The 20,315-nt window shown below is 44.0% G+C and overlaps 1 protein-coding gene across 1 annotated transcript in view; it reads right to left on the bottom strand.

Annotated features, from left to right (window-relative positions):
• Positions 1-20,315, bottom strand: part of CSMD3 (CUB and Sushi multiple domains 3) — a 1,090,172-nt gene that overhangs the window by 73,696 nt on the left and 996,161 nt on the right. Inside the window, exon 58 of the mRNA XM_044293228.1 lies at positions 17,680-17,853. Coding sequence (XP_044149163.1) covers positions 17,680-17,853 — 174 coding nt within the window. The remainder of the gene's footprint in view (positions 1-17,679; positions 17,854-20,315) is intronic.

Genomic DNA, 20,315 nt, shown 5'->3' with positions numbered 1-20,315 from the left:
GACCATTGCCCAATATACAAAATAGCAAAAAGGCAGCTCTAAAAAAAATACAAAAATGCAAAAAGATTATTCACCCATGGGGATACACAACATTTCTCAAAGTTTGAAAATGGCTCTAAGGTTGAGCTGAAACCTCACGTATCCACATGGGTGAATAAACTTTTTGCATTTTTATATTCTTTGAGTGCTGCCTTTTTGCTATTTTAGATAGATAGATAGACATACCACACATTTATGTAATGAGGTATAATAATTGAAACATAGAAACATAGAATGTGTCGGCAGATAAGAACCATTTGGCCCATCTAGTCTGCCCAATATACTAAATACTATGGCTAGCCCCTGGCCCTATCTTATATGAAGGATGGCCTCATGCCTATCCCATGCATGCTTAAACTCCTTCACTGTATTTGCAGCTACCACTTCTGCAGGAAGGCTATTCCATGCATCCACTACTCTCTCAGTAAAGTAATACTTCCTGATATTACTTTTAAACCTTTGCCCCTCTAATTTAAAACGATGTCCTCTTGTAGCAGTTTTTCTACTTTTAAATATTCTCTCCTCTTTTACCTTGTTGATTCCCGTTATGTATTTAAAAGTTTCTATCATATCCCCTCTGTCTCGTCTTTCTTCCAAGCTATACATGTTAAGGTCTTTTACTCTTTCCTGGTAAGTAGGGATGAGCGAACTCGAACTGTATAGTTCGGGTTCGTACCGAATTTTGGGGTGTCCGTGACACGGACCCGAACCCGGACATTTTCGTAAAAGTCCGGGTTCGGGTTCGGTGTTCGTCGCTATCTTGGCGCTTTTGTGACGCTTTCTTGGCGCTTTTTGAAAGGCTGCAAAGCAGCCAATCAACAAGCGTCGTACTACTTGCCCCAAGAGGCCATCACAGCCATGCCTACTATTGGCATGGCTGTGATTGGCCAGAGCACCATGTGACCCAGCCTCTATTTAAGCTGGAGTCACATAGCGCCGCCCGTCACTCTGCTCTGATTAGCGTAGGGAGAGGTTGCGGCTGCGACAGTAGGGCGAAATTAGGCAGATTAACTCCTCCAAAGGACTTGATTATTGATCGATCTGCAGCTGTGGATCATTGAGCTGCTGATACTCAATTGCTCACTGTTTTTAGGCTGCCCAGACTGTTTGTCAGTCACATTTTTCTGGGGTGATCGGCGGCCATTTTGTGTCTTGTGGTGCGCCAGCACAAGCTGCGACCAAGTGCATTTAACCCTCAATGGTGTGGTTGTTTTTTGGCTAAAGCCTACATCAGGGTGAAGCTGTCACACCAAGTGCATTTAACCAGCAATAGTCTGTTTATTTTTTGGCCATATACTACATCAGGGGCAAGCTGCGCCCATCACCAAGTGCATTTAACCCTCAGTAGTGTGGTTGGTCAAGCTATCACACCAAGTGCATTTAACCAGCAATAGTCTGTTCATTTTTTGGCCATATACTAAATCAGGGGCAAGCTGCGCCCGTCACCAAGTGCATTTAACCAGCAATAGTCTGTTCATTTTTTGGCCATATACTACATCAGGGGCAAGCTGCGCCCGTCACCAAGTGCATTTAACCCTCAGTAGTGTGGTTGGTCAAGCTATCACACCAAGTGCATTTAACCAGCAATAGTCTGTTCATTTTTTGGCCATATACTACATCAGGGGCAAGCTGCGCCCGTCACCAAGTGCATTTAACCCTCAGTAGTGTGGTTGGTCAAGCTATCACACCAAGTGCATTTAACCAGCAATAGTCTGTTCATTTTTTGGCCATATACTAAATCAGGGGCAAGCTGCGCCCGTCACCAAGTGCATTTAACCAGCAATAGTCTGTTCATTTTTTGGCAATATACTACATCAGGGGCAAGCTGCGCCCGTCACCAAGTGCATTTAACCCTCAGTAGTGTGGTTGGTCAAGCTGTGACACCAAGTGCATTTAACCAGCAATAGTCTGTTCATTTTTTGGCCATATACTACATCAGGGGCAAGCTGCGCCCGTCACCAAGTGCATTTAACCCTCAGTAGTGTGGTTGGTCAAGCTGTGACACCAAGTGCATTTAACCAGCAATAGTCTGTTCATTTTTTGGCCATATAGTAAATCAGGGGCAAGCTGCGCCCGTCACCAAGTGCATTTAACCAGCAATAGTCTGTTCATTTTTTGGCCATATACTACATCAGGGGCAAGCTGCGCCCGTCACCAAGTGCATTTAACCCTCAGTAGTGTGGTTGGTCAAGCTGTGACACCAAGTGCATTTAACCAGCAATAGTCTGTTCATTTTTTGGCCATATACTACATCAGGGGCAAGCTGCGCCCGTCACCAAGTGCATTTAACTCTCAGTAGTGTGGTTGGTCAAGCTGTGACACCAAGTGCATTTAACCAGCAATAGTCTGTTCATTTTTTGGCCATATACTACATCAGGGGCAAGCTGCGCCCGTCACCAAGTGCATTTAACCCTCAGTAGAGTGGTTGGTCAACCTGTGACACCAAGTGCATTTAACCAGCAATAGTCTGTTCATTTTTTGGCCATATACTACATCAGGGGCAAGCTGCGCCCGTCACCAAGTGCATTTAACTCTCAGTAGTGTGGTTGGTCAAGCTGTGACACCAAGTGCATTTAACCAGCAATAGTCTGTTCATTTTTTGGCCATATACTACATCAGGGGCAAGCTGCGCCAGTCACCAAGTGCATTTAACCCTCAGTAGTGTGGTTGGTCGAGCTGTGACACCAAGTGCATTTAACCAGCAATAGTCTGTTCATTTTTTGGCCATATACTAAATCAGGGGCAAGCTGCGCCCGTCACCAAGTGCATTTAACCCTCAGTAGTGTGGTTGGTCAAGCTATCACACCAAGTGCATTTAACCAGCAATAGTCTGTTCATTTTTTGGCCATATACTAAATCAGGGGCAAGCTGCGCCCGTCACCAAGTGCATTTAACCAGCAATAGTCTGTTCATTTTTTGGCAATATACTACATCAGGGGCAAGCTGCGCCCGTCACCAAGTGCATTTAACCCTCAGTAGTGTGGTTGGTCAAGCTGTGACACAAAGTGCATTTAACCAGCAATAGTCTGTTCATTTTTTGGCCATATACTACATCAGGGGCAAGCTGCGCCCGTCACCAAGTGCATTTAACCCTCAGTAGTGTGGTTGGTCAAGCTGTGACACCAAGTGCATTTAACCAGCAATAGTCTGTTCATTTTTTGGCCATATACTACATCAGGGGCAAGCTGCGCCCGTCACCAAGTGCATTTAACCAGCAATAGTGTGGTTATTTTTTGGCCATATCCCAGTCTAATTCTGTCACTAAATCCATACCGGTCACCCAGCGCCTAAATACTAGGCCTCAAATTTATATCCCGCTAAATCTCTCGTTACCGCTGTACTGTTGTGGCTGGGCAAGTTATTTAGTGTCCGTCAAAGCACATTTTTTGTTCTGGGTTGAAATACAATTCCCAATTTAGCAATTTCATAATTTAGTGGTTTCTGCTATATCAGAGCTATTTGAAATCTATCCCTAAAAGGGTATATAATATTCAAGGTGCACATAGGGTCATTCAGAATAACTTCACACACACACGCTACTGTGCATTTCCAAGTCCAATTCTGTTAGTAAATCCATACCGGTCACCCAGCGCCTAAATACTAGGCCTCAAATTTATATCCCGCTAAATCTCTCGTTACCGCTGTCCTGTTGTGGCTGGGAAAGTTATTTAGTGTCCGTCAAAGCACATTTTTTGTTCTGGGTTGAAATACAATTCCCAATTTAGCAATTTCATCATTTAGTGGTTTCTGCTATATCAGAGCTATTTGAAATCTATCCCTAAAAGGGTATATAACATTCAAGGTGCACATAGGGTCATTCAGAATAACTTCACACACACACTACTGTGCATTTCCAAGTCTAATTCTGTCACTAAATCCATACCGGTCACCCAGCGCCTAAATACTAGGCCTCAAATTTATATCCCGCTGAATTTGAATACAATACATTGGGCCAAATAATATTTTTGTTGTTGTGGTGAACCATAACAATGAGGAAAACATCTAGTAAGGGACGCGGACGTGGACATGGTCGTGGTGGTGTTAGTGGACCCTCTGGTGCTGGGAGAGGACGTGGCCGTTCTGCCACATCCACACGTCCTAGTGTACCAACTACCTCAGGTCCCAGTAGCCGCCAGAATTTACAGCGATATATGGTGGGGCCCAATGCCGTTCTAAGGATGGTAAGGCCTGAGCAGGTACAGGCATTAGTCAATTGGGTGGCCGACAGTGGATCCAGCACGTTCACATTATCTCCCACCCAGTCTTCTGCAGAAAGCGCACAGATGGCGCCTGAAAACCAACCCCATCAGTCTGTCACATCACCCCCATGCATACCAGGGAAACTGTCTCAGCCTCAAGTTATGCAGCAGTCTCTTATGCTGTTTGAAGACTCCGCTGGCAGGGTTTCCCAAGGGCATCCACCTAGCCCTTCCCCAGCGGTGAAAGACATAGAATGCACTGACGCACAACCACTTATGTTTCCTGATGATGAGGACATGGGAATACCACCTCAGCATGTCTCTGAATGATGACGAAACACAGGTGCCAACTGCTGCGTCTTTCTGCAGTGTGCAGACTGAACAGGAGGTCAGGGATCAAGACTGGGTGGAAGACGATGCAGGGGACGATGAGGTCCTAGACCCCACATGGAATGAAGGTCGTGCCACTGACTTTCACAGTTCGGAGGAAGAGGCAGTGGTGAGACCGAGCCAACAGCGTAGCAAAAGAGGGAGCAGTGGGCAAAAGCAGAACACCCGCCGCCAAGAGACTCCGCCTGCTACTGACCGCCGCCATCTGGGACCGAGCACCCCAAAGGCAGCTTCAAGGAGTTCCCTGGCATGGCACTTCTTCAAACAATGTGCTGACGACAAGACCCGAGTGGTTTGCACGCTGTGCCATCAGAGCCTGAAGCGAGGCATTAACGTTCTGAACCTGAGCACAACCTGCATGACCAGGCACCTGCATGCAAAGCATGAACTGCAGTGGAGTAAACACCTTAAAACCAAGGAAGTCACTCAGGCTCCCCCTGCTACCTCTTCTGCTGCTGCCGCCTCGGCCTCTTCTGCTGCTGCCGCCTCGGCCTCTTCCTCCGCCTCTGGAGGAACGTTGGCACCTGCCGCCCAGCAAACAGGGGATGTACCACCAACACCACCACCACCACCTCCGTCACCAAGCGTCTCAACCATGTCACACGGCAGCGTTCAGCTCTCCATCTCACAAACATTTGAGAGAAAGCGTAAATTCCCACAAAGCCACCCTCGATCCCTGGCCCTGAATGCCAGCATTTCTAAACTACTGGCCTATGAAATGCTGTCATTTAGGCTGGTGGACACAGACAGCTTCAAACAGCTCATGTCGCTTGCTGTCCCACAGTATGTTGTTCCCAGCCGCCACTACTTCTCCAAGAGAGCCGTGCCTTCCCTGCACAACCAAGTATCCGATAAAATCAAGTGTGCACTGCGCAACGCCATCTATAGCAAGGTCCACCTAACCACAGATACGTGGACCAGTAAGCACGGCCAGGGACGCTATATCTCCCTAACTGCACACTGGGTAAATGTAGTGGCAGCTGGGCCCCAGGCGGAGAGCTGTTTGGCGCACGTCCTTCCGCCGCCAAGGATCGCAGGGCAACATTCTTTGCCTCCTGTTGCCACCTCCTCCTTCTCGGCTTCCTCCTCCTCTTCTTCCACCTGCTCATCCAGTCAGCCACACACCTTCACCACCAACTTCAGCACAGCCCGGGGTAAACGTCAGCAGGCCATTCTGAAACTCATATGTTTGGGGGACAGGCCCCACACCGCACAGGAGTTGTGGCGGGGTATAGAACAACAGACCGACGAGTGGTTGCTGCCGGTGAGCCTCAAGCCCGGCCTGGTGGTGTGTGATAATGGGCGAAATCTCGTTGCAGCTCTGGGACTAGCCAATTTGACGCACATCCCTTGCTTGGCGCATGTGCTGAATTTGGTGGTGCAGAAGTTCATACACAACTACCCCGACATGTCAGAGCTGCTGCATAAAGTGCGGGCCGTCTGTTCGCGCTTCCGGCGTTCACATCCTGCTGCTGCTCGCCTGTCTGCGCTACAGCGTAACTTCGGCCTTCCCGCTCACCGCCTCATATGCGACGTGCCCACCAGGTGGAACTCCACCTTGCACATGCTGGACAGACTGTGCGAGCAGCAGCAGGCCATAGTGGAGTTTCAGCTGCAGCACGCACGGGTCAGTCGCACTACAGAACAGCACCACTTCACCACCAATGACTGGGCCTCCATGCGAGACCTGTGTGCCCTGTTGCGCTGTTTCGAGTACTCCACCAACATGGCCAGTGGCGATGACGCCGTTATCAGCGTTACAATACCACTTCTATGTCTCCTTGAGAAAACACTTAGGGCGATGATGGAAGAGGAGGTGGCCCAGGAGGAGGAGGAGGAGGAGGAGGAGGAAGAGGGGTCATTTTTAGCACTTTCAGGCCAGTCTCTTCGAAGTGACTCAGAGGGAGGTTTTTGGCAACAGCAGAGGCCAGGTACAAATGTGGCCAGCCAGGGCCCACTACTGGAGGACGAGGAGGACGAGGATGAGGAGGAGGTGGAGGAGGATGAGGATGAAGCATGGTCACAGCGGGGTGGCACCCAACGCAGCTCGGGTCCATCACTGGTGCGTGGCTGGGGGGAAAGGCACGACGATGACGATACGCCTCCCACAGAGGACAGCTTGTCCTTACCCCTGGGCAGCCTGGCACACATGAGCGACTACATGCTGCAGTGCCTGCGCAACGACAGCAGAGTTGCCCACATTTTAACCTGTGCGGACTACTGGGTTGCCACCCTGCTGGATCCACGCTACAAAGACAATGTGCCCACCTTACTTCCTGCACTGGAGCGTGATAGGAAGATGCGCGAGTACAAGCGCACGTTGGTAGACGCGCTACTGAGAGCATTCCCAAATGTCACAGGGGAACAAGTGGAAGCCCAAGGCCAAGGCAGAGGAGGAGCAAGAGGTCGCCAAGGCAGCTGTGTCAATGCCAGCTCCTCTGAGGGCAGGGTTAGCACGGCAGAGATGTGGAAAACTTTTGTCAACACGCCACAGCTAACTGCACCACCACCTGATACGCAACGTGTTAGCAGGAGGCAACATTTCACTAACATGGTGGAACAGTACATGTGCACACCCCTGACTGATGGTTCGGCCCCATTCAACTTCTGGGTCTCTAAATTGTCCACGTGGCCAGAGCTAGCCTTTTATGCCTTGGAGGTGCTGGCCTGCCCGGCGGCCAGCGTTTTGTCTGAACGTGTATTCAGCACGGCAGGGGGCGTCATTACAGACAAACTGCAGCCGCCTGTCTACAGCCAATGTGGACAAGCTGACGTTCATAAAAATGAACCAGGCATGGATCCCACAGGATCTGTCCGTCCCTTGTCCAGATTAGACTATTAACTACCTCCCCTTAACCATATATTATTGGACTCCAGGGCACTTCCTCATTCAATCCTATTTTTATTTTCATTTTACCATTATATTGCGAGGCTACCCAAAGTTGAATGAACCTCTCCTCTGTCTGGGTGCCGGGGCCTAAATATATGCCAATGGACTGTTCCAATGTTGGGTGACGTGAAGCCTGATTCTCTGCTATGACATGCAGACTGATTCTCTGCTGACATGAAGCCAGATCCTCTGTTACGGGACCTCTCTCCTCTGCCTGGGTGCTGGGCCTAAATTTATGAAAATGGACTCTTACAGTGGTGGGTGACGTGAAGCCTGATTCTCTGCTATGACATGAAGACTGATTCTCTGCTGACATGAAGCCAGATTGTCTGTTACGGGACCTCTCTCCTCTGCCTGGGTGCTGGGCCTAAATATATGCCAATGGACTGTTGCAGTGGTGGCTGACGTGAAGCCTCACTCTCTGCTATGACATGCAGACTAATTCTCTGCTGACATGAAGCCAGATCCTCTGTTACGGGACCTCTCTCCTCTGCCTGGGTGCTGGGCCTAAATTTATGAAAATGGACTCTTACAGTGGTGGGTGACGTGAAGCCTGATTCTCTGCTATGACATGAAGACTGATTCTCTGCTGACATGAAGCCAGATTGTCTGTTACGGGACCTCTCTCCTCTGCCTGGGTGCTGGGCCTAAATTTATGAAAATGGACTCTTACAGTGGTGGGTGACGTGAAGCCTGATTCTCTGCTATGATATGAAGACTGATTCTCTGCTGACATGAAGCCAGATTGTCTGTTATGGGACCTCTCTCCTCTGCCTGGGTGCTTGGCCTAAATTTATGACAATGGACTGTTGCAGTGGTGGCTGACGTGAAGCCTGATTCTCTGCTATGACATGCAGACTGATTCTCTGCTGACATGAAGCCAGATTCTCTGTTACGGGACCTCTCTCCTCTGCCTGGGTTCCGGGGCCTAAATATCTGAGAATGGACTGTTCCAGTGGTGGGTGACGGGAATGCCAGATTCTCTGCTATGGGACCTCTCTCCAATTGATTTTGGTTAATTTTTATTTATTTAATTTTTATTTTAATTCATTTCCCTATCCACATTTGTTTGCAGGGGATTTACCTACATGTTGCTGCCTTTTGCAGCCCTCTAGCCCTTTCCTGGGCTGTTTTACAGCCTTTTTAGTGCTGAAAAGTTCGGGTCCCCATTGACTTCAATGGGGTTCGGGTTCGGGACGAAGTTCGGATCGGGTTCGGATCCCGAACCCGAACATTTTCGGGAAGTTCGGCCAAACTTCTCGAACCCGAACATCCAGGTGTTCGCTCAACTCTACTGGTAAGTTTTATCCTGCAATCCATGTACTAGTTTAGTATCTCTTCTCTGAACTCTCTCCAAAGTATCAATATCCTTCTGGAGATATGGTCTCCAGGACTGAGGTATATTTTAAATTTACAGACTTTATGATTTTATGATCAAGTCGCATGACCAATATCTTACAATTACAACTGCAATTAATTTATCCAAGCTAAAATATTTACTGTGAAAATGTACTTAATCCAGCATCCAATAGTTAGCAGTGCAAAAAATAGCTATGAGGATTTTACATGCCAGGATTATTATATTTCCATCAGTGGACACAATTTTATTGGGCTGCATTTATTCTTGGAGGATTTCTTCAATTATTTATCAACTGAATTGTTGCATGCTGGTACTGCTAATAATCTGGAAAGGTTAGTAATACACATTTTGTTTTCTATTAATGCTGAATTAAATAAATGCTTGTACAGTATGTGTGTTTGTTGGGCATTTTTATAATTTCAGAAAAAGAGGAAACTGCCAAGTATGTACAGATACGGGCCTGCTATGAAATGTCACAATGAAAGATCAGTAATTAGATTGATCATGTTTGTCACTCATCTGTCTCCATGTATAAAACCAATCCAGCCTTCAGAATAGTCTTTTTTTAGACATGTACTAATTATGTTAGTGGAATTTATAACAAAGTCCATATTGATTAACATTGTAGTTCCACAAGGACTGGAAAAACTTTTTTTATTCTAGATAGTTGAATTTATAGATAGATAGATAGATAGATCAAAAATAGGATGAAAAAGTAAACAATATTAACTAATTTTAACTTGTCTTCCTCAAAAATCTCTGGAAACACACCTGTGTCTGTGAAGAATGACCACAAATACTGTCCATTCTGATCCTACATTAATTTGTCACTTCTTTCTCGTCTCTTTTGTTAATCTACATACACTAGAAGGGAAGGAAGATTCAGGGGATAATACAGTCTAACTGATAAGACTACAGAAAGGTTTATTTGTAGTCTGTAACCATAGAGACAGATAAAGCTCTATAAGACTATGCAAATAGATACTTGATATATTATTTATCTTTTATATGTATAGTGCAGTCACACAAAACTACCTAAACTCCATTGATAGGGCCCCTTATGTTATTGCTATATAGCCATGTTTTTTTTTGTTTTTTTACATGGATCTGCTGTAGGGACTCTCAAAAGAAGCACATTGCTAAGAAAATCTAAAAATCAATTGCTCAACATTGAGAAATCCATTTATTTTTCTGATATTTTACAGCACAACATCAGCTTAATTTTTCAGATGACATGTAGTTACAAAGAAATAAACTTAGAGGATGTGATTTGGGGATTGTTGCATAAATTAGTTACTAAACAGAAAGGAACAGTTTAGTACCAGATCAATATACATACTACCAAAGCACAATATTTCCTGGAAAAGCAAGAGCCATAAAGGCCTCTGTTTGGGCTAATGATATGTGACTAGAGGAGACAATACAGGAGCCTTGAGTTCCACAACTGCTGCTTTCTATGGAAACCTTAATGGTGTGCGTAATTAGAATATTCCCTAGCAACAGCCCAGAGACTGCTAACCTGCTACATTAAAGGATTGTGCCTTTCAATATATGAAGGACCAAAACGTCAACTTTAACTGATGCGATTCACAAAGGACATGTCATAAATCCAGTGGACTATTTTTTATCTTTATCAAGGTCCCTGTTGAACAGACCAAAAATGATACATAATAAATTGACAAGTCATTCACATAACTGTTCTATTTCTCAAGCTTTATATTTTTCAGAAATTATATATATATATATATATATATATATATATATACACTTTTTAGATATTTTCATTTTTTTCCTTCACTGTGTTATTTATTTCAATTTTAAAACTTTACATTTATTTAAAAAAAAGAATTAAAAAAATATAAAAAATAAAGATGACCCTAAGAGCTTTTGCCATTACAAAGATGTTCCTTGTGTTTTTGAACTATTGTTAAAAATGTTTGCAGATATTTTTTCCAATGACTTACATTGCATTCTCTAGAACAGCACAATAAAATAAAAATTGCTTCTAAATGCTAATTCAGACCATTTGATTATCTGTATTTTAATGTCTGTATTGCAGCTGCAGTTCATTTTTTGTTATCACATTGCCCTTAAAGAGATTTCACTAGGGCAGCTGGTGTCCCTGTCCAGCAACCTTAGGCTGGGTTCACACGGCGTTGCAGGTGCGTTGTGGGAAAAGATGTGGGTGCGTTGCGGGAACATGCACGATTTTCCCCCGCGAGTGCAAAGCGTTTTAATGCGTTTTGCACGCACGTGAGAAAAATCTGCATGTTTGGTACCCAGACCCGAACCCGGACTTCTTCACAGAAGTTCGGGTTTGGTATCGGTGTTCTGTAGGTTTTATTATTTTCCCTTATAACATGGTAATAAGGGAAAATAATAGCATTCTTCATATAGAATGCTTAGTAAAACAGTGATGGAGGGGTTAAAAAAAAATTCAACATTTTTTACTCACCTTAATTCACTTGTTTTACGCAGCCCGGCTTCTCTTCTTTCTTCTTCTTTGAGGAAAAGGACCTGTGGTGACGTCACTGCGCTCATCACATGATCCATCACCATAGTGATGGATCATGTGACGGACCATGTGATGAGCGCAGTGACGTCGCCACAGGTCCTTTTCCTCCTGGACAGCAAAGAAGAAGACAGAAGAAAAGCCGGGCTGCGTGAACAAGTGGATGAGGTGATTTAAATTATTATTATTATTTTTTAACCCCTCCAGCCCAATTTTACTAAGCATTCTGTATGAAGAATGCTATTATTTTCCCTTATAACCATGTTATAAGGGAAAATAATAATGATCGGAATCTCGATTATCTCCTAGCAACCATGCAGGAAAATCGCACCACATCCGCACTTGCTTGCGGATGCTTGCAACTTTCACGCAGCCCCATTCACTTCTATAGTGCCTCCGTTGCGTGAAAAACGCACAATATAGAGCATGCTGCGAATTTCACACAACCCACAAGTGATGCGTGAAAATCACCGCTCATGTGCACAGCCCCATAGAAATGAATGGGTCGGATTCAGTGCGGGTGCAATGCGTTCACCTCACGCATTGCACCCATGTGGAAATCTCACCCGTGTGAAAGAGGCCTAAGGGTTTATTCACATATGGCAGATTTTTTATAGAAACTTCTGCGACTATCCCATTCATCTTAGGCCTCTTTCACACGACCGTTTTTTTTTTCCGTTTTGCGGGCCGTTTTTTGCGGTCCGTATACGGTCCGTATACGGAACCATTCATTTCAATGGTTCCGCAAAAAAAACGGAATGTACTCCGTGTGCATTCCGTTTCCGTATTTCCGTTTTTCCGTTCCGTTTAAAGATAGAACATGTCCTATATTTGGCCGCAAATCACGTTCCGTGGCTCCATTAAAGTCTATGGGTCCGCAAAAAAACGGAATGCATACGGAAATGCATCCGTATGTCTTCCGTATCCGTTCCGTTTTTTGCGGAACCATCTATTGAAAATGTTATGCCCAGCCCAATTTTTAATATGAAATTACTGTATACTGTATTTGCCATACGGAAAAACGGAACGGAACAACGGAACGGAAACGGAACCACAACGGAAGCAAAAAACGGAACAACGGATCCGTGAAAAACGGACCGCAAAACACTGAAATGGACATACTGTCGTGTGAAAGAGGCCTTAATGGGACCTGCAGAAATCCATGTGTTGCTGTATAAACAACCCTATAAACATGTATGGATCAGATTTTTAGCTAAATTTTTGACAACAAATCTGCTGCCTATGTTTATATCAGTAAAATACACAATCCACTGTGTGTTGTAGGGTTGACTGGTCTGTTATGCACCATTCTATTCATTTTTGACCGACAGTGAACATAACTGGTTAAAGCTTGCTTTAAAGAATACTACATGCTCCACCTCGAAAGCAAAAAACTCAACACTCAAAATATAAATGAATGGTAGGGAGAAAGATAAGGAAATACAGCGGCACTGCTCCTTTGGAGAAAACACCCTCGCCTCCTACGATCCAGAACTCCTGAACCTGCAGCTGCACGAACGGACCGGGATGGTGTGGTGCTCAGCGTGATGTGAGTAATATGCAACAAGGAATGTAGATAACAGACACGTGGCACTCACCAGGGTTGAATCTTCATTGATGCTTTTATTGCTAGTTAGCAGGGTAGTGTAAGGTGCACAGGCTGGGGAGCGGAACGGCCCAGGTGTGGATAGGCGGTGACGGCCGTTTCGCGCTGAATCGCGCTTCCTTGGACCGCTACTGACGTGCAGGCGCACAGACGTGCATTTAAGGGCAAACCTAGGTCATCACCATGACGACCGTAGACGCTCCCCAGGTGCGCACTGTGAACAATACAGAAAGGGAAAATTGCGATATTACACAAACAGACTGCAGAACTCTGCAGAGAAACATTTTGCAACACACTGTCAAATCATGGAGGAGACAAGTTACGCTAGCAAGAAGGGGAGATGCTAAATAAATAAGTAAGAGAGTATACATGGGAGTTGTTACATAAGTGCTGATTCCCTAACGCTATATAGTGCATAGGGGAGATAGAGCACAAAGGGAGAAAGTGGGAAATGAATATCTAGAGCCACGGGTAGTCAAGTTTTGGCACGGGCGCTAGGGATTGGTAAATCCTTAGGTGTACTAACGTGTTCAGAAAGGAAAGGGCCTTAAAGAAAAACAGCCATGTCATTTTTGTCATTCAGACCGTGTGGTCCCATGGCTCCCGTTTTGATGATCCATCAAGCCTCCCGCTGCAACAAAAGGCTGCAGAAAAGGAGAGGCTGGATGGATCACCATTATGAATTGAGCGAACATGGTCAATGAGGCGGGGCGAGCTGCGTCCCGTCCCGTCCTTATAGAACCAAGGTGTTCCCGTATGCGCTCAAACAAGGGCCTAATAGTTTTGCCAATGTAGAACCCGTTGCAGGTACATGATATGACATAGACCACATGGGTGGTGCGACACATGATGAAATCATGAACCCTATGTGTGACGCCCCCTAGGAACAAGGACTTTCCCTGTGAGTTATAGGGACAAAATAAACACATCCCACATTTAAAGTTACCCTGGGGTCTGGTCTCCTACTTTGGAGCCAATTGGACAGTTTGGTCTGCCCTAGTGCGCTATGAACTAACCTGTGCCTTAACGTGTGACATTTTCTGAAGGTGATTAAAGGTCGCTGAGAGACCAAATCCCCCAAGGCTGGATCACCCTTCAAGAGATCCCAGTTGCTAAGCATTGCTCGTTTTACAATATCTGCAGCTGGACTGAATTTAAAGATAAAGGTGAATCTATCTTTGTTGTCATTTTGGACCTGATCGCTGAGGAGACTATGTCGGGGCGAAGAGCTGCTCGATATAGCGCATCAATGACGTCTCTTTTAGGATAACCCCTCTCAAGCAGCCTGTCTTTCAGTTGGTGGGCCTGCCTAAAGTAGTCCTCCTCTGTACTGTTAATCCTACGGAGGCGTATAAACTGCCCATACGGGATGGCTTCCTTAACAGTGGGGGGATGGAAACTGGTCTGGTGGAGCAGCGAATTAGTGGCTGTGGGCTTGTGGAAACCAGTGGTCCGCAAAGTGCCATCAACAACGGTGACCTTCACGTCCAGGAATTCTAGACTGTTGCCCCCAAAGTTGAGGGTGAACTTCATGTGGTTTGTCTCATTGATATACTCCACAAACTGCCCACACTGGGCTTCACTCCCCGACCAGACCAGGAACACTTCATCCACATACTGCAAGTAGAGGTGGACATATCTAAGAAAGGGGTTCTGCATAGAGAAGACGTAAGTCTCTTCGAATACCGCCAGATACAGGTTAGCAAAGGTGCACGATACTGGAGTGCCCATTGCTGTACCTAGTATCTGGTGGTACCACTGACTTCCAAACTGGAAGACGTTATTAGATAGTATCAGGTATAGGGACTCCTGAATAAACTGTGAAAAGACGATGCCTTTGTTGGAGCTGCTAAGGACTGCTGCTATAGCTTTAAGCCCTGCACTCAAAATATAAAAGCCACAATTTAGGCCTCACTTACAACCACATTTTTCATTCTTATGGTATCCACATTTTTATTTTTATTTTTTGGGCGTATAAGCACACTGACCAATTCATTGCTATTGAGCCATGCACACATCTGCATTTTTTGATGATCCATGTAGCATTTTCAAAAATGATAGAACATGTCCTATTCTGTCCATATTTCAGAAGAGAATAGTGTACAAGAAAGGTATCTGCATTCGCATTTCCGTAGTTTGCAGACCAAAATATGGACACCATCCTGAGCAGGAGGATTTAACCGAATGCTTTTTTAAATGTATACTATTTGCATTATGTAGACCAAGTTCACATCACCGTTTAGATTTTCAATCTTTCAGAAGAACAGAAAAATAAAACAAAATGTATTAATTTATAAGCATCAGTTATGATCATCAGTTTGGGTCTCTACTGTCAGAGATTAAAAAAAAATTGTGGAAGAAAAAGCACTTTTTTCAGGACTTTTTCTGCCGTTTACAATAACGGATCTTTGATGGAAGTGACACAAACTGATCATAACTGATGCTCCAAAAAATGGATCAGTTATTTTTGAGGAAACTGATGCTAATGGAGCATATCTAATTCTCAAAATAACTGCTCAATTTTTGTCTTTTATTATATTAATCTCTTCTATAACAGAACAGTGTAAAATCGGGAATGCATCATACTGTAAGAGGAGAAAAAGTATAAAGGACAGATAGAATATCTCCTGCTTTTTTAAAAATCACTGCTGATTTTGGCTTCTAAAACTACATGCAGAAACCTGACCCTTACTATATCTTACATTAAATTTAGTTAGAATTTTTTCATAGTCTATTGACCCAAGAAATAAATTAATGACATTTTGAAAAAATGCATAGTTCTGTCTTCAGTCAGTAGTTGAAAATGGATTATATCTGTTTGCTTGGCCATGAATAAAAGATTTTCATTTCACCAGAAGCATAGCTAGGCCTTCCTTTGTCTGAGACAAATATCCAGTTTGTTGCCCTACAATCTTAAAACTATACAATATTGTAGTGGAAAAGGTTTCTTGTTGCAACCTCCTCTGGCATCTGGAGTGCAGCCAGATTCCCCCCACTGCAGTTTTGACTTCAGTTTCAGGATCTTGAAGGAACATTATCAGAAAAATGTAATACAAAATAAGGATGTGGCCATACATACTGAAAATGTTGTGGATTTCCCCTATGGATTTGCACAGTATGCATACCTATTAATTCTTGGCTGCTACCATGATCAATATTTTATGGTTCCCATCAATTTCTGTCTCTTAAACTCCAAAGATAATATATTGTTTCCAAAAGGGACTGCAACAGCCAACCACAGGCTTCTGCAGTCACATGGGTCAAAATACCATCGCTAGAGGCCATGAAAGAGATGATGGAGGACCACAGAAATCCCACCGTGGGAATGGCAGATGATTGTTAAAGAGGACCTTTCACTAGTATACAAACTAAAAACTAACTCTATCTGTGGGCAGAGCGGTGCCCAGGGGTCCCCCTGCACTTACTAGTATGCCTGGGCGCCGCTCCGTTCGCCCGGTATAGGCTCCGGTGTCTCAGCTCCGTCTGTTGTACTGGACTGATTTTTTGTAGGAGGCGTGTCCCTTGCTGCAGCACTGGCCAATCGCAGTGCACAGCTCATAGCCAGGCTATAAGCTGTGCGCTGCGATTGGCCAGCAGTGCAGCAAGGGACACGCCTCCTACAAGAAATCAGTCAGAGGGAGCGCAGACACCGGAGCCTATACTGGGCGAACGGAGCGGCGCCCAGACTTACTAGTAAGTGCAGGGGGACCCCTGGGCGCCGCTCTGCCCACAGATAGAGTTAGTTTTTAGTTTGTATACTAGTGAAAGGTCCTCTTTAAGTAGGTAGATTTGTACCTAAGGATTAATCACTGTAACTTTCCCTGTTGCTTTCAACAGATTTGCTGCATAAATGTGCTGATACAAATCCCTTATGTGTGAGCTTAGCTTAAAGTGTGGGGCAGGAGGAATTTTTGGTGAGGTGAGGAAATTGATGATAAAGGAGTTAAATTTGACCCCAATTTGCTAAAAAATTCTCATCAAATCTGAAACTTTGATGATTTTATTTGAGCTAATTTCTCAAAATGTTTCAGATCAGAAGGCAGTACAGATAAAGAAGGAGGATTGCATGGCTCCAGGCTGTGTCTGAATTGAATACACCCCCCAGCAGGAATTTTCTGCCAAAAATTGAAAATTTTTCAGACCATTTCTTTTTTAAACAAAAAAAAAACTCCTAAGGTGCACTTAACCCTTAAAGAGGCTGTGTGTTACCACCATCAGCCATGTGATTACCCATAGCCATATAGGTCACTGTCACTTTAAGATTACTAAAGCTGTCTTCATTTTAGAAAGCTTGAAATTAGTTGCATGGAATCCTAGGAAACCTCAGAGTGTGATACATGACTTTTCATGGCAATCAGAGCACTTTCCATTCAGGTTGAATATTTTGGACCCAAATCAATCAACTGATTGAGCCAAATTAAGTCTGAATCAAATTTCAAGAAATTGCTCAGTACTATTTTTAAACAATTCCTTTACCAAGTATAGATATACCGTAAAGGTAATCTCCATAAAAGTAAAAAATAAAATAAAAATACTTGACTAAAATTAGATGTTATTTCTAGGCAGTTCTGCAGTAGACTTTAAATTGGCTTCAATATGAAGTGATGATCACATTTCATAATGCAAAGAAAGCATGATAAAAAATAAAATAAAAGAATCAGGAAACACTTGAATATTACTTACGTAAACACTGTGGAACTTCTCCACTCCAGGTGCCATTGCCAACACAGGTCAGCACTGCAGGGAAGGACAGTTCATAACCCGGAAAGCAGGCATAGCTAATACTAAAACCCCAGTCAAAATTTGTTCCCTCAAGCCTTCCATTAGAAACCTGAGGTGGATATGGGCAAGTAACAGCTGCAAGAGGACAAGACAAAATATAAGTTGGCATATTTGACTAATATGACCTGGCATTGTTTTCATTTAATATATACCACAAAAATGGCACAATTCACCAAAAAGTGGATTTCTCACCCCAGACACTTGTGATATGATATGAATGATATTCAAGTTTTATGACCTTATTGTGTTGCCAGAGGAAGTCTGACTTCTTGAACCACCACCTATGGCTAAAGCAAAGGAGCTGCAGGATTGCATCTTCAGACTAAAATAAAGGTTTACAAAAGCCTGTGTACCAAAAAATTATGTGCTTTTGTGTGCCTCAGTAAAATGATCTGTCAGGGCCTTGGGCCTTACTTGCATGTTGGGCCTTACTTGCAGTCCTGATCCAAAGTTTAAGACCACTTGAAAAATGGCCAAAAATCATATTTAGCATGGCTGCATCTTAACAATATTCCACGTAGAGCTTCAACATGCAACAAGAACAAATGGGAGTGAGACAAAACATTTTTTGAGTATTCAATTTAATGAAAACAACAAATAAACTGAAACAGGCTGTTTTTCAGCTGATCAAAAGTTTAGGACCACACCTAAAAAAAAAAACGACACCCCCCAAAAACAGAAATCCAACTTCTAAACATGAACTCAGTAATGTGTAGCTCCGCCGTTATTGTTTATCACTTCCAAAATTCGTTTCGGCATCCTTGATGCAAGCGTTTCCATGAGGTGAATGGGAACATTTCTCCAAGTGGTGATAACAGCCGCACGAAGGCCATCTACTGTCTGGAACTGTTTGTAAACTTCCCTTGCCATCCATCCCCAAAGGCTCTCAATTGGATTTAGATCAGGGGAACATGCATGATGGGCCAAAAGAGTGATGTTATTCGCCTGGAAGAAGTCCCTTGTCCTGCGGGCATTGTGTACTGTAGCGTTGTCCTGTTGAAAAACCCAGTCGTTACCATACAGACGAGGGCCCTCAGTCATGAAGAATGCTCTCTGCAACATCTGGACATAGCCAGCGGCTGTTTGACGCCCTTGCACTTCCTGAAGCTCCATTGTTCCACTGAAGGAAAAAGCACCCCAGATCATTATAGCGTCCCCTCCACTGCGTAGAAAACATCTCAGGTGGGATCTGCTTGTCATGCCAGTAACGTTGGAAACCCTCAGGACCATCAAGGTTAATTTTTTTTCTCATCAGAGAATAAAAAATTTCTTCCACCTTTGAATGTCCCATGTTTGGTGCTTTCTTGCAAAGTCAAAACGAGCAGTTCTGTGGCGTTCAAGGAGACGAGGTCTTTGAAGATGTTTTTTGTTTTGGGGCTGCAGTCAGCACCAGTAAGGGCCTTAATTTGGGTTGAGGATCATCCAGTGTCTTGACGGACAGCCAATTGGATCCTCCGGCTCAGTGCTGATGAAATTTTTTTGGGTCTTCCACTTTACTTTTTTGTTACATAACCCTCAGGATCATTTAAGAAATTCCATAAGACTGTCTTACTGGGTCCCACCTCAGCAGCGATGGCGCGCTGTGAGAGACCCTGCTTATGCAGTTCAACAACCCGACCACGTTCAAAAAAGAGAGTTTTTTTGCCTTTGCCATCACAACGTGTGACTACCTGACAGAAAATGACTATGAATCCACATCTTTGCGCAGATTTGTCCTTTTAAAGGCATGTGGTCCTAAATTTTGGATCAGCTGAAAAACATTCTGTTTCAGTTTAATTGTTATTTTCAATTAATTGAATGCTCAAAAAATGTTTTATCTCTCTCTCATTTCTTCTTATTGCATGTTGAAGCTCTACTTGGAACCTTGTTAAGATCCAACAATGTAAAATATGATTTTTTGCCATTTTTCCAAGTGGTCTTAAACTTTTGATCAGGACTGTATGATGGATCAAGGTGGACTATCAACTCCTGAGGATAGAAGATCAATTTTAAAGGAGTGGGCAATAAGGTTGCAACAGTTGGACCGCTCCTACTCTGCAGTCCTACTTAAATGGGTTATGCAACTTATTAAAAAATAAAAATAAAAACAGCTGCAAATGTTATAAAATAAAGAATATATCTTACTCGCCTCTTCTTTTCCCTGGCGATCCAGCAGGTGGTCCAGTAGTCCTCTCTATCTTTTATTAAAACCAACCAGCATCATGTGCTATAATACTGGCATCATGTCACAGCACTAAGCTAGAGAAAGTACAGGACATGATTACTGCAGCCATTGATTATTTCCAACTATCGCAGGCTGGCCGCTTGTAAACCAAGATCAGAAGCATGCAGGAGCGCCAGCACTAGGCCACCATGGTTAAAGAGTGATTGCTCTTTCCTTTTTGTTTTGTTTTATCTTCTTGCAGTTGTCTTTAATTTATTTAATTTTTTTACAAATTGGATAACCCTTTTAGCATCAAACCCTATGGTGATCTTTTGATCATCAGTCTTGCTAACCTAATATAACAGGGGATCGGTGGAGTAGAGTAAATAATCTC

The sequence above is a fragment of the Bufo gargarizans genome, chromosome 5 (assembly GCF_014858855.1).
Source record: "Bufo gargarizans isolate SCDJY-AF-19 chromosome 5, ASM1485885v1, whole genome shotgun sequence".
NCBI lineage: Eukaryota > Metazoa > Chordata > Amphibia > Anura > Bufonidae > Bufo > Bufo gargarizans.
Note: the sequence above shows the minus strand (reverse complement) of the source record. Positions and strands in the feature narration are given on the sequence as shown.